The sequence below is a fragment of the Mytilus californianus genome, unplaced genomic scaffold (genome assembly GCF_021869535.1).
Source record: "Mytilus californianus isolate M0D057914Y unplaced genomic scaffold, xbMytCali1.0.p SCAF_3, whole genome shotgun sequence".
NCBI classification, from domain to species: Eukaryota; Metazoa; Mollusca; class Bivalvia; order Mytilida; family Mytilidae; genus Mytilus; species Mytilus californianus.
Window position 1 is genome coordinate 24,632,913 of NW_026262679.1, and position 18,000 is coordinate 24,650,912.

The window sequence follows — 18,000 nt, forward strand, 5'->3', positions numbered from 1 at the left end:
GTGGTAGTATTAATATAAACGGTACCAATTTTACTGCCCCCGATGCGCATATGGACAATAAATGTCTCTTCAGTAATCCTAGTGCCCAAAATATTTGAAAATCCAAAACGTATATAAAATATGAAGCTGAGTACTTTATTTCTATATCTTTATCTTCCTTTCTTAAACAATACTTATTTAAAACTGTTTTACATATGGCTTTTGCTGATTATATTTGTTTTTCAAAGTGTCTATGTTTTATAGTTTTCAAGATAAAACGCAAAAATGCAAATAATTGGTAAAAATTGTAAAGCAAGACCTCTAATATGGAGTCGACTGACGATTTAGTCCTTGTAGACTTATTTATAGATCCTGTCTTGTTGATTAGTTTTGCTTTTTAAAGTGTCTATTTACTATATCTTTCAAGAAAAAAGGCAAAGAAAAAGTAATAAAACTTGTCATTTATGTAGTAACTCCTAAAAAAAGTCGTCTGATACGTTTGATGTAAATGGACAGTAGGTAGATCTGAACATTTCTGCCCCTGTCAAATTTTCTCTATTTATAGCAGTGTTTTCAGAATAATAGACAAAACTTTGTCAGTAAGACTATATACCCCAATGATGGCGGGGGCTAAGTTTGGTTTAATTAGGCCCAGTCGATTCAGAGGAGAAGATGTTTGTAAAAGTTAACAGACGACGACGACGGACGACGGGATACGGACGCTACGTGATGAGAAAAGCTCACTTGGCCCTGTGGGACAGGTGAGCTTTAAGGATTATCTCTCAATCGTGACGGCCAATAACCATATTCAATAAAGAGCTGCGCCATGAGCGCATGATACGCCCGTCGCTTTTTCAAAGAATAAAGTTTCATAACTACTCAATGTCATATCAGAATGTTATAAAAAACGAAAGGGAGGTAATTTTAATAGATATAAACCAGTCATCACTGCTCAAAGCACTTTTGAGTTATTGTCCAAAAACTGTAAAATCCCCCTTTCCATAACTTGGAAATGTAAAATCTAAAATTTATGAAAATCGAAAGGGAGCTCACGTCAATAGATATAAACAATTCGCGCAAATGTAATCAAAAGCTGCGCGGAAATGTAAGGGTAATGCGCGCAAATGTAATGCACCGTGATATAAACATAGTCTAAAATACGCACGAAATGTTAATGCATTATAACGGGACCAAGAATTTCTATTTGTTTCTTTTCGACTTTTTGTGAATTAGATATACGTTTTAATATTGCTTATATCACGGTGCATTACATTTGCGAGCATTACCCTTACATTTGCGCGCAGCTTTTGATTACATTTGCGCGCATTCTTTTACAGGTAAACTCAGGTAAATATAGGTAGATTATATTTATTTATTTATTTAACTATTATTTTTCGAGCAGGATAAGTCCGTTTTATTTTGCACAAGCTGCTGGCGGTATAACGATGCCCAAAGACGTTGATGAAATAGGGAATCTAGTAAAATACCTTTTGCAGTTATCTACAGTGCATCGCCATGAAATATCCCGGACTTCAGTGTTCTGTCGATACGAATAGTAAATCCATCGTACACAAATGATCTCCCCCCCCCCCCCCCCCCCCCCCCGATTTGTTTCTGACAAACGAAACTCCATGTGTGTGCCCTGACGCAACTTTACAAACTTTACTTAAATTATTTTTTAAATCGCTATTCGGTAGAATTATGAAACAGAATGCTATTTACTTTGAAATATTTGCAATTAACTTACATGTACTAAAAGTCTGCTTTTCTTTTTTAAATTTAATTTGCTTTGAATTTTTCTGTTTGGTTCATTTGAAGATTCATTTATGGAAAATGTGTTACTATAAATGGATTAAAAGATCAAACCAAGAACAATAGGTGTACATCTGCTCTTAGCAACAATGTAAACATTCTGATCTGGATCTTTTAAATTCTTGCATATTGCATGTGATTTTTAAAACGCTGCAATGAAACAGACTATGAGTAAAAGTTATCTTTCTTAGGTGTTCTGTACCCCCTTAAGCTATTACGGGAGTTCTCATGATCACTGTATATTTTTTACAATTCAATACGAAAAATATATAATTTTAATTTACAAATAGAACATGTTCAAAATTCATATTAACTATAGTCATATTTATTATGAATTATCTTTATTTTACCTGTGTTACCTGTAAAATGAATGCGCGCAAACGTAAAAAAAAATAATCCCCAAATGCGCGCAAATGTAATGCGCCCGCTTAAAGAGGCATTAGCTGTCAAATTAATGTTCACCGATTTGATTCAACTGCTTATATTTGAAATAAGGGCGCATTACATTTGCGCGCATTTTTACGATCAATCAATCAATCAATCACATAGGTTTATCTCATCTTATAAGGTTTTACAAATACAATCATATTATCAAACCATACATTTGTGATTATTAAAGGATTTATTGGCGAACTGTGGTAATTTTATTAATGAATCCATTACATTCATTTATAAATATAAAAAGCAAATGACAGTCCTAAAAAATATCGTTTTTATACGCCCGTATTATGGTATACCGTTGTCCATCCGTCCTTCCATACGTCCGTCTGTCCGTCTGTCCGTCCGTCGGTCCGCCTGTCCGTCCGTCGTCAACATGTCGGACGATAACTCAAAAATGCTTTAACCAATTTGTTTTGGACCTTTTGTGAATTTGATATACAAAAATGTGGTGTATTGTTCATATCTATTGACGTGAGCTCCCTTTCGATTTTTATAAATTTTAGATTTTACGTTTCCGAGTTATGGGGTGTTATTCATTAAAAAAGGGGGGTTTTCCAGTTTTCGGACAATAACTCAAAAATGCTTTGAGCAGTTTTCATGAAACTTTGGTGAATTGTTTATATCTATTGACGTGAGCTCCCTTTCGATTTTCATAAATTGTAGATTTTACATTTCCAAGTTCTTTGAGCAGTTTTCATGAAACTTTGGTGAATTGTTTATATCTATTGACGTGAGCTCCCTTTCGATTTTCATAAATTGTAGATTTTACATTTCCAAGTTATGGAAAGGGGGATTTTCCAGTTTTTGGACAATAACTCAAAAGTGCTTTGAGCAGTGATGACTGGTTTATATCTATTAGAATAACCTCCCTTTCGTTTTTATAACATTCTGATATGACATTGAGTAGTTATGAAACTTTATTCTTTGAAAAAGCGACGGGCGTATCATGCGCTCATGGCGCAGCTCTTTATTGAATATGGTTATTGGGCGTCACGATTGAGAGATAATCCTTAAAGCTCACCTGTCCCACAGGGCCAAGTGAGCTTTTCTCATCACGTAGCGTCCGTATCCCATCGTCCGTCGTCGTCGTCTGTTAACTTTTACAAACATCTTCTCCTCTGAATCGACTGGGCCTAATTAAACCAAACTTAGCCCCCGCCATCATTGGGGTATATAGTTTTAACTAAAAAAGTTTTGTCTATTATTCTGAAAACACTGCTATAAATAGAGAAAATTTGACAGGGGCAGAAATGTTCAGAAAGTTGAGATCTACCTACTGTCCATTTACATCAAACGAATCAGACGACTTTTTATAGGAGTTACTACATAAATGACAAGTGTTATTACTTTTTTTTTTGGCCTTTCATCTTGAAAACTATAATTGTTCAAGTTTCTTTGCCTTTTTTCTTGAAAGATATAGTAAATAGACACTTTAAAAAGCAAAACTAATCAGTAAGACAGGATCTATAAATAAGTCTACAAGGACTAAATCGTCAGTCGACTCCTTTATATAATGACAATTTTTAACAATTATTTGCATTTTTGCGTTATATCTTGAAAACTATAAAATATAGACACTTTGAAAAACAAATATAATCAGCAAAAGCCATATGTAAAACAGTTTTAAATAAGTATTGTTTAAGAAAGAAAGATAAAGATATAGAAATAAAGTACTCAGCTTCATATTTTATATACGTTTTGGATTTTCAAATATTTTGGACACTACGATCACTGAAGAGACATTCATTGTCGATATGAGCATCGGGGGCAGTAAAATTGGTACCGTTTGTATTAATACTACCACTGGGTCGACACCTCTGCTAGTGGACTGTAAGTCCCCGATGTTATCACCAGCCCAGTAGTCCGTTACAGATATTGTTATTGCAATTTGCTGTTACAAAAATTTTAACAATTAAGTATTTTTTAAAATGAAGGAATATATCTCCCTCACGCAAAACTATGTTTCCTTAACCAGCTTTTGCTACACTTTGAGTCCTTTTCTGTTTTATCAGCTCTTGAATTTGGATTTTCAAATATTTTGGCCACGAGCATTACTTAAGAGACATTTAATGGCGAAATGAGTATTAATGTAATTATAGAGGTCAATTTAGCAAAAGCAATATTTGAAAAAAATATATATAAAGTAAGTTACTAGTATTGTTTAAGAAAGTAAGATAAAAAGAGAGAGAGAGAGACATAAAGGGTTTCTTTCTTTTCAGTAACATTCAGTAGCTCAGTAAAAATATATTCTTGTGTTACAATATATATATATATATATATATATATATATATATATATATATATATATATATATATAATAATATATATATATATATATATAATAATATATATATATATATTTATTCTGAAAAAAAACCTTTGTTGATACAATGGTATACAGAAACACATAGACAAACATAATAATATTATAAGACATATGATGAGGTAACAGCAAATAGAGACTCCTTATAGAGAAGAAAAGAATGCATAGGTTTGAAGGCTTACATTTTATCAGAGATAATCCACTTTTTTATTTATGATTCTAATGAACTTACACAACTTTTTAAGTTTTGATTGTTTTGAAAAATTCATAACTGCTTTAAACTTTAGAGTGTTAATGTTGGTACAGTATTTTTTATCTATACATTCTTTCCTTTCTTCTGAAAAATATGTACATTCCAAAATATAGTGAAATTCATCTCCAATTTCATTTCTATTACACAAGTTACATGTTCGATTTTCTCTGGGTATGTTTTTCCATCTACCAGATTCAATTGGAAGCTTGTGATTTACGGTTCTACATCTACAAAGAGTGAAAACGTCTTTATCGTCTAGCTTATTGAAATAGTTCTCAAAAGCGAAACTTTCTTTATAAATGCAGTAGTTAACCGTTTTGGGACTGTTATTAATATTTGAACTCCAAGTTTGAATAAATTGATCTTGGAGACTTGTTCTAATCGTATGTTTTAGCCAATCATAGTTATAAAAGTTTTGATAAGTCCATATGAAAGAAAGACCACATTCATTAAAAATGTTGGAAACATGATTGAGCCATGCAGATCTTAAAGAGGAATCACTTTCTAATTTCAGCAATAGATGAAACAAAATGTATCATAGTTTTTCTTGTCTGCCTTTTAATATACTCTTATCCACTATGCTATCATTCTGATTTTTATATCAATATTAGGAGGGTATCGGCCGGGTTCCCCATATACATGTATAACATAGTTAGGCGTAGTGGATTTTAAATAGAGAAGGAGTTTACAAAATTTTAAATGAACTTTTTCCAGGATGTCAATGTTTTCCTATCCCCATATTTCACAGCCATATAAAGGAATTGGTTTAACAAGTTTGTCAAAAAGATCAAGTTGACAGCTTATAGAAAGATTATGTTTTCTTCTATTTCGTATGACATCGTACATTGCGTTAGTAGCCTTTTCTGCCAAATGAAGTTTACCCGTTTTAAAACTCCCAGTTCTAGAGAAATATACCCCTAAATAATTAAAGTCTTTAACAATATCGATATTTGAGTTATTGTATTTAAATAGCAAATTCTTTTGTAATCTTCCCTTTGTAAAAACTACTATATTTGTTTTTTCAACATTCAACTTGAGTCCCCATATGTTACAATACATATTAAACTTTTCTATGGAGGCCTGGAGATCAGTAGCAGTTTCTGCAATTATGATCGTGTCATCAGCGTTAAAGTATAGCAATGTACGATTCTAGTAACCTATTTATAATTCCCAACCGTTATACAGGTGATTTGGCTTTATACAAGAATTTCTGATTGACCATAGATTTTTGTTTTAGCTAATTTGTTTTTGGAAAAATAATGTTTGATTTCTAGTATAGGAAAGTTAAACTTGGACGATTTCATTGGTTATTACGTTAGAAGGCAAACTCAAAAATTCTGAATTGACCTATGTTGCAGGCAATTTAGGATAAAAAAAACGGCCCAGCGGTAAGTACATAAAGTTTTTATCTAAATCTACGTTACCAAATACGCCCTTAGTACTTCCGAACAAAACGTCTTAAGATGTGTTTGGCAAGAAGAGATTGAAAATCTATCAAGATTTTTCAGTATTTTTCACTAAATGGCTGAATTGTTCGTAAATTGGCAATTTAAATTTTCGACTAGATAAGATCAAAGAATTTTATTAAAACTGTGCAATAGAGTCTTTAATGTGCATTTAATGTCACATTGCACTCCAGTATAAACAAATTGAAGAAATATACATGAAACAAATAATAAAATATAATTTGATATATATAATATAAAATATATTAGTCTTCTAGCTGTATATAAAGTGCTGATTTCAAATTACAACTTCTTGGGGTGGTGCCGATTGCGTCATCATCTGAACGAATGTGTGTACATAATCTACAAAAGTAAAAAAAAAATCAAGCGAAGGTCGAAACTTATTCTACAAAATAGTTTCATTTTATTATCTGACAAGTAGACTTAATTAACTGACAAGTCGACTTATTTAGCTAATTAAGACGACTTAACCAATTGACAAGAAGGGGCAGATATATGCCACCATACTTATGTCACATCAGAAACAAATTAATTAGCAGGGTTTTTATAACTGCATAAGCTTGATAAAATATATTGATAAAGTAAAACAATGATACACATCGCTTGGGGAAAGCCCTCATTTCTTTTATGCGTTGAAGATTTTTTATAACTAAATTTTCTTTATTTTTTTCAGCTTATTTCACTTATTTATGTATTCTTGCTATTATCAATACAATCTTACAATAACTGTAGTGTATACGTGCTGTCCCTTTACTCTTATACGAACAACACTAATTGTAAGAATTAGATAACATTGATAAAAGCAGAACATAATAATTAGGGAAAATAAGTTAAACTATTAAAAAGGTCATGCGTTTTTCAAACTGTTAATGACGTCTATTCACCAAATCAGTTGGATGTTGTTCTTTGTGTATATAGTTTTTTCTTGTTGTGTATGCTTCGTATTGATCTATTGAGTTAAGCTATTTGCAACAGGTTAAGGGGGATTGGGGCTTGAGCGCTCACAAAAATGTTTAACCCCTTTATTTGTTTTTGTCTGTCCCAAGTCTGGTCCCTGTAAATCAGTGGATGTCGTTTGTTCATATCTGTCATATACGTTTTTAATAAATTGTATTGTTATAAATTAGGCAGTTAGTTTTCTTGTTTCATTTGTTTTACATTTTTCATGTCGAGGCCTTTTATAGCAGACTTATACGGTATTAGATTTTCTCATTGTTGAAGACCGTACAATGACCTATAATTGCTTACATCTTCATTATTTGAACTCTGGTGGATAGTTGCTATATTGGTAATCATATCACATCTCCTTATTTTTATATTAATAAAAAATCTTAAACACACACATTTTCTGGAAGGGGTGCTTGCCCAAAGGGTCTGGCAAGGATATACAAGAGTAAACTATATTGTCAATAAACGTTGTTATTGAGTTGCTATTTCATAATTGTCTATCATTATGTATTAAGGTAACAACAGCACTTGCAGAACTGCACAAAATTTACAAAATTAAAGGGGAAAAATTTCAAGTTTAACAATAATTTCAATAATAAAATTTTTAAAGGTAGATGTTTTTGCATTGTTAAAATATGTTAAAAGATATATTAAAAAAGTCGCAGAAGATGTCTGGTGTGTCTTGATAATTCGTATTTCTATCTAGGGATTTGGAATTAAAATTGTAATATGATATGTTTGATAAACCTGCTGTGTACTGTTTGACAAATCAACAACCAGCTATTTATCAACATATTATTACCTACCCATTCCTGGCAAACTTAATTTGAAGAAAGCAAAGGGAACGTAGAGAATAACTCCTACGGCCAAAAATCCAACTGCATACCAAAACTCAGTCTTTACAGGTTCTAGAAACGGTGCTACTACTAAATATATAGAAAAAACAAGCACCACAACTGAAACCACTATAGGAACCTGAAACAATTAATTATTACACTTATATCATACATGTATAACTTGGAATTTAAAATTGTTTTGTTCTTGGTTGATGATATTGGATATATAATACACGAACTTAAAAATAAATAAGTAAACGAATATACAAATAGAAATACACAAAAGTGAATAATCAAGAGAGTAATTAAATATGGAAAGCCAACGGGGTCAAAATTCTTAATTCGTGAATTGTCAATTTGTAACTTGTAACTGTGTAATTTCAAAAATCTTAATTCGTAAATTGTTAATTTGTAACTTGTAACTATGAAATTTCAAAATTCTTAATTCGTAAGTTGTCAATTTGCAACTTGTATTTTTGTACTTTCAAAATTCTTAATTCGTAAATTGTCAATTTGTAACTTGTATCATTGTAATTTCAAAATTCTTAATTCGTAAATTGTCAATTTGTAACTTGTATCTTTGTAATTTCAAAATTCTTAATGCGTAAATTGTCAATCTGTAACTTGTAAATGTGTGATTTCAAAATTCTCTATTGGTAAATTGTCAATTTGTATGTTGATGTTTTGTAACTTGTAACATGTCAATTCGTTAAATGTCAATGTGTTAAATGTCATCGTTGTATTATGTATGGCCCGCCTGAACCACTTTTAATAATTAATCTTTGATTATCTCAGATAAACTATGATTTTCTCAGATAATCCCGGTTTATCTCAGATAAACTAAGATTATCTCAGCTTATATCAAATTCGAGAAAATCCTAGTTTATCTCAGAAAATACAGAAAATTCATTATCTGGAGAAAATCCCGGTTTTTCTCAAAATATTAAGAAAATCTAGGTTTTTCTGATCGATTTTCAGATAATCCTAATTTATCTCCAGATAATTAATTTTCTCAATTTCAGATAATGAATTATCTCATTTCTCGAGAAAATCTAGGTTTATCTCGGATTCTAAATATACAAAAGAACAATGTAACGAGTGTTTTAATTGGACGACAATCCGGCGTTTAACGTTTTACTTTCTCTTTGAAACCATGATGGTGACGAATTCACTTCCTATTATTTAGTGAACGGGGATGTGCCAAAATATGGGTCATAATTTTGCGAGATTTTATATGAAGATTAGCGTCCTTTTTCAGAGGAGGGGCGACATTCAGCATACGGCACGCAATTTTTACTTATATTATTGATCGATCGCTGTGTTATTGTGTCATTTATCACTACTCGTGGTGTGAACATCACCGTTATTGACACCTGGACATGCGAAATTTGTTGAATCAATTATAAAACAAGTAATATACAGAAGGGCTGATTATATACAATATACATATACTTTGTACATACATAATAAACAAATTTGGTAGCTATTTCTTTTACACAAACTGACTGTTTATTACCGACGCTAATTTCGACATCGATAATCATTGAATTCTCATATTTTAATTCATTCAGTCGATTTTAATTTTTTAATCATGACAAAGTTTTGTAAAGTATTTAATTTTAACTATTGCATTATTTCGTCATTTGTCGGTAAACAAAATAGATAGCACTAGCAAGAAGGCAACTAAGTAATCCAATACACATAATGCACGTGTAACGAAAATCGGTCATAGTTCATTTAATTTGATGTGAAATACCACTTGTCTTTTCCTGTTAATTGTGTTTCTATATGTTTATAAGTTTCTCCATAGTCGGAGCACCATATGTTACTTAAAACACCCCTAAAGTTGGTATAGTCATGATTTTCACCCCTTTAAGTATAATGGACTGATCCAGATGGTAGTATATAAACCAGCTCAAGACAGAGAAACTCTGTCAGTTTTATGTGGACCATTGAAGGGTAAACTTCAAGGATTATATATTCTAACTGGTAAGTAGAGTGAATTTAGTGATTCCAAAGGATATAAATAGTGTTTGGATTTATATGTGAATATTTGGAATAGTGATTGTGTTATAAAGTGAACTTATATAATAAGTTATTGTACAGTGAAAGTACAAGGTGTATACTTGCTGGTGTTGCAAGTTGTTGTATTGTGGAAGTGTATTAGTGAGAATACAAGGTGTATACTTGCTGGTGTTGCAAGTTGTTATATTGTGGAAGTGTATAAGTGAAAGTGCACTGTGTTTAATCTTACCAGTTTGGAATATATTCATTTCGTTCTGATTCATAGTGATAATTAGTGTGTGTGAGTTGAGCTGTGTTCATATAAATTCCTTGTGCATTGAAGCATTGTGCAAGTGTCATTGTGTCATTGTGTTATTGTGGTTAATTAAACATTCATAAGGTGATATTACAAATTGGTGGATATTGTTAATAGATGTTGTATATATGTGCTAATGTGTTCATACGTTTTGTGTGATATTTATCTGATGCATGTTGCATAGTAATCTGTTGGTGACATTGTGTTATAAAGTGTCTGATGCATGTTGCATAGTGATATATTAGTGACATTGTGAATAATCAGGCCTAATACATGTTGCATAGTGATTGCATAGTGACATTGTGTATATATATTCTGTTATAAGACATTGTGTTTATACATTGTGAATGAGGAACTTCACCTTGTAATTTAATTTATGTGCATTGTGTAGCGTATATATTTGACATTGTGAATTCATTTAAGGGTGTGTTAATTGTTTTAAATAGGACAACTTGTTGTGGTGCAAATTTGAGTTGAACACTTGAAATCCTGATTTATTCAGATACGGATCCATTGATCGCCCGTTACACGTTACAAATTTGGTGGCAGCGGTGGGATTTCATGTGTTTCATTGTCGTTAATGTAAATACATATATGATTGATCCAGTTGTGAATATTTTATAGATAATTGTTATTTTCCTTTTTGTAGTTAAAATAGAGATAGAGTTAAAAGAAGTAAAGATAAAGTTGAAGAAAATTACATAAGGTGAGTACTGTTCAATAATATACAATGGCACAAAATCAATTTGATTCAGATATTGGACAGTTAAACAATGTAATTGAAAGATTAGAAAGCAGTTTAAAACATAGCTTTATGCATTCAACGCCTAAAAGTGATAAGATTAAGTCTACTATTTCGCAAAGTGAAAAAGATTCAGGAGTAGCAAGTGGTGTTGATATGAGTAGTGAGGAGAATGTTTTAACAAGAGATACGGTAGTGTTTAGGACTGAAAAACCGAAAGTACGTTTTGTTGATAGTTTACCGGGCAAAAGTGATAGTTTTTCCGAAAAGGATACGTTGCCCCTGAGTGCAAGTAAACAAATTGTAAAAAGTGACAATAGTTGTGCCGAAAAGGGTGAACGTAATGTAAATACTAAAAATGAGATAACAGATAAGGACAAACAGTGTCGGAATAGTGAACCCCATAATCAAGGTGTTAAGTGCAAACCGGCAACATACGACGGGATAAGTTCATGGATAGACTACAAGTCTCATTTTGATATGGTTGCATTAGTTAACAATTGGACCGAAAACCAGAAGGGTCTTTATCTAGCAGTTTCACTTCGAGGCCAAGCGCAAGCAGTGTTAGGCGATCTACCAACAGATGTGCGAAGTAATTTTGTGACACTTGTTAATGCACTTGAGGAACGTTTTGCCCCGACCAGTCAAACAGAGTTGTACAGAGTTCAATTTCGTGAACGGAAACAAAAGGCATCTGAAACTTTGCCTGAAATGGGACAAGCAGTAAGGAGACTTTCTAACCTTGCATATCCAACAGCTCCGCGTGAAGTGCGCGAAACATTAGCAAAAGATCAATTTATTGACGGATTGTTTGATTCAGAAATGCGATTAAAAATAAAGCAATCACGGCCCATTAATTTAGATGAAGCTATTCGCTTAGCAGTAGAATTAGAAGCCTTTAATCAGGCTGAAAGTAGTAATAGGGGGAATCGTGGACATTTGCGGTCCACAAATCAAAGTGAAAACATTGACACTACTGATATTAATTCTCGTGCAGACACGTGTGCTATGGAAAAAATAGAGATGTCAATGAAAACAATGGAGGGAATGATAAAAGACTTGCAAAGTGAATTAGAAAAAATGAAAAGTTCTGGGAACAATTTTGACAATAAGAGATGGGCAACAAACAATAAGCGAAATAAAGAGTGTTTTAATTGTGGTAAACTAGGACACTTTCGAGCGGAATGTAGAAATCCGTCACGAAGGGATACAACAAGAAGATTACTTACAAACAGAAGTCAAAATCATAATGCTGAATCAAGGGTCTCAATCATTGAAGACGCCGGTATGTATGTTGATACAATTCTAAACAAACGATCTTGTAAGTTTCTTGTTGATACAGGAGCAACGTTATCTATTGTATCCTTTAAACTTTATGAAAGTTTGCCAAAACATTGTAAGGTTGAACTCTATAAAACATCCCAAAACATAACATCAGCCAATGGTGGACTTTTGACATTGTACGGTAAAGGATATTTTAGTATTCAAATTGGAAAGGAGTCATTCAAGTTGGAAGCACTTGTAGCGGATATTAAAGCCGAAGGAATACTTGGACTAGATTTTCTTAAGGCAAACAAATGCGTATTGGATGTTGTGTCTGAAAAGCTTTTTCTCGGAGAATCTGAGATACAATTAATATTTGAGGGACCCTTAGGATGCTATCGGGTTGTGTCATCAGAAACAGTAAGTATTCCTCCATCCTCAGAAGTTGTTGTAAACGGAAAGGTATGTTTTCCTGGTGGATATAATCTGAATAGCTTTGAGGGTGTTATTGAACCATCGGAAAACAATGCGAAAAACGATGGACCCTTGATAGCAAGAACTTTAGTAAAAGTTAATGAATGTGTTCCTGTTAGGTTACTGAATATGAAGCAAGATTCGCATGTTGTGTACCAGGGTTCAACAATTGGACAAGTACATAAGATTGAATCTGTTTGTGAGGACACACATACGGATTTGAAAAACAAGCAATCATTTGAGCTTCGCTCGGATCTGAAGGCTTTATATGAGAAGGCTTGTGAAAATTTAGACGAACAACAAAGTAATCAGTTAAAAGTACTTATAAGCAAATATGAAGGGTTATTTGCTGAATCGGATAAGGAATTAGGCCACACTAATCTTGTGAAACATAGAATCAATACTGGGAATGCACAACCAGTCAAAGAACCTCCTAGGCGCGCTCCAGTTCATTTACGACAAGAAGTAGATAAGAACATTGACGATATGCTAGAAAAAGGAGTCATTGAACCATCTAATAGTCCTTGGGCATCAGGTGTTGTATTAGTGAAGAAAAAGGACGGATCTTATCGCTTCTGTGTTGATTATCGAAGATTGAATAAGGTAACGGTAAAAGATGCATATCCTCTCCCTCGTATTGACGATTCCTTGGAACAACTTGCTGGCAGTGCCTGGTTCTCAACGCTGGACTTATGTTCAGGCTACTGGCAAGTGGAAATGCATCCTGATGATAGTTACAAAACAGCTTTCGCTACAAGACGAGGCTTGTTCCAATTCAGAGTTATGCCGTTTGGTCTATGCTGTGCACCCAGTACATTTGAAAGATTGATGGAAACAGTTCTTGCTGGGTTGCAATGGGACATTTGTTTAGTTTACTTAGACGATGTTATCGTAGCTGGAAAGACATTTAGTGACATGTTAGTTAATCTTGATCGAGTATTTGAAAGGCTAGGTTCAGCTGGTCTTAAGCTTAAAGCAAAGAAATGTTCTTTGTGTGCAAAAGAGGTATTATTTTTGGGACATGTCATCTCAGAAAAGGGGATTGCCACGGATCCCTCAAAAATTGAAGTCGTGAAAAACTGGCCAACCCCAAGCAATGTGACTGAAATACGTTCGTTTTTGGGACTATGCAGTTATTACAGACGGTATATACAAAACTTTGCAAGTATAGCCAGGTGCTTACACGTCCTTACAGAAAAGGGAAAACCCTATATATGGAGTGTTAAATGCCAGGAATCGTTTGAAATTTTGAAAAACCACCTGATAAAAGCCCCGATTCTGGCACATCCAGATTTCACAAAGGATTTCATTTTAGATACAGACGCAAGTAATGAATCAATTGGTGCCGTTTTATCACAACTTAATGATCAAGGATCTGAAGTTGTAATAGGTTATGCTAGCCGAACATTAAGCAAGGCTGAAAGGCGTTACTGTGTAACAAGAAAAGAACTCCTAGCAGTTGTTAACTTTGTAAAACATTATAAACACTATCTTTACGGTAGACGATTCGTAGTAAGGACAGACCATGGCTCATTACGCTGGCTTATGCAGTTTAAAAATCCAGAGGGCCAATTAGCTCGCTGGTTAGAAGTCCTTAGTGAGTATGAAATACAAATAGTACATCGTCCAGGTGTGCAACATCGAAATGCCGATGCTCTAAGTCGTGTACCCTGTAAACAGTGTGGTTATTTTTCCAACTGGGACGAAACACAGGAGAAAAATGAAGCCAGTGTTTGCGTTTTAACGGACACCTCAGACGAATATAAGGATGATCAATCACATCTCAAAGAATTACAAAACAATGACAAAGATCTCCTTTACATAAAGAATTGTTTACGAAATCAAAAACGTCCAATGTTCAGTGAAGTATCAGGTAAGGGTTTTGTTGTTCGAAGCTTGTGGTCTCAGTGGGAGAATCTGCAACTAAAAGACGAAATTCTAATCCGAAATTATGAAAGTGAAAACGAGAAAAATCGACGACAAGTGGTTCTACCATTTACAGAACGAAGAAATGTTCTTCAGCGATGTCATGATGATAAAACATCAGGACATTTGGGTACAAGAAAAACATTAGAAAAAATACGACTTACCTTTTACTGGCCTGGATTACAATCAGATGTAAGATTGTACATCAGGGGTTGTGATTTTTGCTCTAGAAAGAAACGACCAATTCCAACAAAAAGAGCACCAATGGGAATAGTACAAAGCAGTTTTCCAATGGAGAGAATAGCGACAGACATACTTGGAGAATTACCAGAAACAAGGAATGGAAACAAGTATATCCTCGTTGTGTCAGACTATTTCTCAAAATGGACAGAGAGTTTTCCGATGCCAAATATGGAGGCTGAAACGGTCGTAAAACTTATAGTAGAAGAAGTAATAACAAGGTTTGGAATGCCAGCATACATTCATTCCGATCAGGGACGACAGTACGAAAGCAACTTGTTCTATGAAATGTGCAGAGTTTTAAACATAAAGAAAACAAGAACAACGCCATATCACCCCCAATCCGACGGGATGGTGGAGAAATTCAATGGAACACTTGCGAAAATGCTGAGTGCATATGTGAACGACAATCATGATGACTGGGACGAATATCTACCTTATGTCATGATGGCATATCGCAGTGCCGAACATGAGACAACAGGTTATACGCCGAACTACTTGATGTTTGGTAGAGAAGTATCAACCCCACTTGATATTATGTACGAGATGCCACAGGCACAAAAAGAAGTACCAACCAATAAGTGGGCTTGGAAAATGAAAGAAAGGATGGAAAATGCACATTCAATAGTACGAAAGAATACCGAGACAGCAATGCGTCGACAAAAGAGATATCACGACTTAAAGCTGTCGTGGCAAAAGTTTGAAAAGGATGACGAAGTGTATGTTTATTTCCCTGTGAGAAAAAGTGGACGATCACCAAAGTTTACTTCATTTTGGAGAGGTCCATTTAAGATAATAAATCGGTGTACAGAAGTTACATACAGAGTCAACTGTGCTTATAGAGGAAAGGAGCAGGTTATTCATGTTGATAGAATCCGCAAGAAGAATATGCAAAGGCTCCGAGACGAGGCGATAGAAAGTGAGAACGGTCAGGAACGAGAACCAGTTAACGATGTATGTAGTACGGAAGGTTGGGGGGACATGCAAAATGAAGAACAGATTGTGACAAGTGACTCAGGAACAAAGTGTTTGGAAGAAAGTAGTCATGAGCCTGAAAAGAGAAGGCGTTGTAAACCAGTATGGATGAAGGATTACTGTGTTGAATAGGCATCCAGGTGTATCTTACGTGTATATAAAAGTTAGTTTTTTTTATGATGTACATAAAATTGTATATATAGTTGGTGTTTTTTTTTTTATAGTTTATTCTAAAGATTAATAGTGTGTTTTTATTGCTGTATTTTCAGAAGGACATCATGCCAAATACCAAGAAAACAGCAAGGAAGGTTGTTTTTACACAAGTCTTAGAGGAAAAGTTTCAATGTCCATTCTGTCCTCTTGAATTTGGAAATAAGGAAGACAGAAACCGACATTTAATAGAATGCACAGATTCAAGGCTCTTCTGTGAATTATGTTCCTATAACACAAATAAGAGAACCAATCTTACCAGGCACTTTAAGAAGGTCCATTGTAGTACGGATGATAAAGATGAATCTGAGGACACTGAGGCAGAAGTGGAGAGTGAGATTGATGATAAGACAACTAAAAAGCAAAAACCAATAACAAAACCAATCTCTGGAGATAAAAGTAAAGATGAAAACAACAACAAGAAACCTGTATCTTCAGGTGAGCCTTCAACTCAAACAGTTGACACAAATAAAACAAACATAACCACAGAACCAGAAGAAGGAGGAAATTTTGAAGATACAGTAAAGTTGGACAATTCAAAGAGTCTGTTTACAGATTATGACGATATCTCTAGTGATGAGGATGATGATGATATAGGACTTATTGATAAACCAAGCGAACTAATTGTTAGTCAGCCAAAGAAGCCTGTTGACGAAATAGATGAGAGTGTGAACATGGGAAGAATTTTCAGGAAGAAAACAGATCCCATGCCTATAATTGCACCAAAGAAAAGGAAAACAACTACAGTACAGGATCTCAAGAAGAAACTTGTAAAGACAATGCCTGGTATAACCAGTATTAATACAGCGACTCTGGGATCGGATAAAATGCCTCACAGTTGTCAATGTAATTGTAATTTGGATAACATGAAGACTGTATATGTGAAGACAATTACAAAGTATCTGAAAGATGGCAAGCAAGTGAAGGTTGTTGAAAAGAAGGTTCCTAAGTGAATAACGAACAATTTGTCATTTCATGGACTAGTTTAATTTGACTTTGATTATTATATGATTGTGTTGCTACTTTGTGTTTATTTTATTCAGTCGAAAGAAATGACTGAAATAAATCATATAATTCTGCCATGTTTTTGTGTTTTATCATTATGTGTCCTTCGGATGGGGACGTTAAATCCGAGGTCCCATGTACAGGGAAATACCACGACCTGTGCATGTAAAAGACCCCTCCTGCAGATTTCGATAAGAGTAGGCCTTGTTGCCGCTGCAGAGGCTAAATTTCTTCAAACCTGGTTAATGCAATATATTTCCCAGTGGTAATCAAAACTCTGATATGGTTGTGCTTCTAGAAATTAGGTCTAAATATTTATTGAAACATGTGTGTAGTACTGGTTGTATCAATGGATAATGAAGAATTTACATCATGCGGGACGCATGAGTTTTGAGGCGTGGGTAGTGTAACGAAAATCGGTCATAGTTCATTTAATTTGATGTGAAATACCACTTGTCTTTTCCTGTTAATTGTGTTTCTATATGTTTATAAGTTTCTCCATAGTCGGAGCACCATATGTTACTTAAAACACCCCTAAAGTTGGTATAGTCATGATTTTCACCCCTTTAAGTATAATGGACTGATCCAGATGGTAGTATATAAACCAGCTCAAGACAGAGAAACTCTGTCAGTTTTATGTGGACCATTGAAGGGTAAACTTCAAGGATTATATATTCTAACTGGTAAGTAGAGTGAATTTAGTGATTCCAAAGGATATAAATAGTGTTTGGATTTATATGTGAATATTTGGAATAGTGATTGTGTTATAAAGTGAACTTATATAATA

General features: G+C 33.8%; 2 protein-coding genes across 4 annotated transcripts in view; one reads left to right on the forward strand and one right to left on the reverse strand.

Moving 5' to 3' along the window:
• Positions 1-6,244: 6,244 nt before the first annotated feature.
• LOC127734194 (b(0,+)-type amino acid transporter 1-like) overlaps positions 6,245-18,000 on the reverse strand; it is a 96,689-nt gene continuing 84,933 nt past the window's right edge. For all 3 annotated transcript variants that reach the window (XM_052243940.1, XM_052243939.1, XM_052243938.1), the window contains exons 12-13: positions 8,029-8,197; positions 6,245-6,616 (exon numbers count right to left, since the gene is read on the reverse strand). In XM_052243940.1, the coding sequence (XP_052099900.1) occupies positions 6,552-6,616; positions 8,029-8,197 (234 nt within the window). In that variant the 3' untranslated portion in view covers positions 6,245-6,551. The remainder of the gene's footprint in view (positions 6,617-8,028; positions 8,198-18,000) is intronic.
• LOC127734200 (RE1-silencing transcription factor-like) lies at positions 9,796-17,164 on the forward strand. The gene is made up of 2 exons (XM_052243955.1): positions 9,796-11,084; positions 16,268-17,164. Exon 2 carries the CDS (start codon positions 16,277-16,279, stop codon positions 17,159-17,161), a length of 885 nt encoding a protein of 294 aa, XP_052099915.1. The 5' UTR covers positions 9,796-11,084; positions 16,268-16,276; the 3' UTR covers positions 17,162-17,164.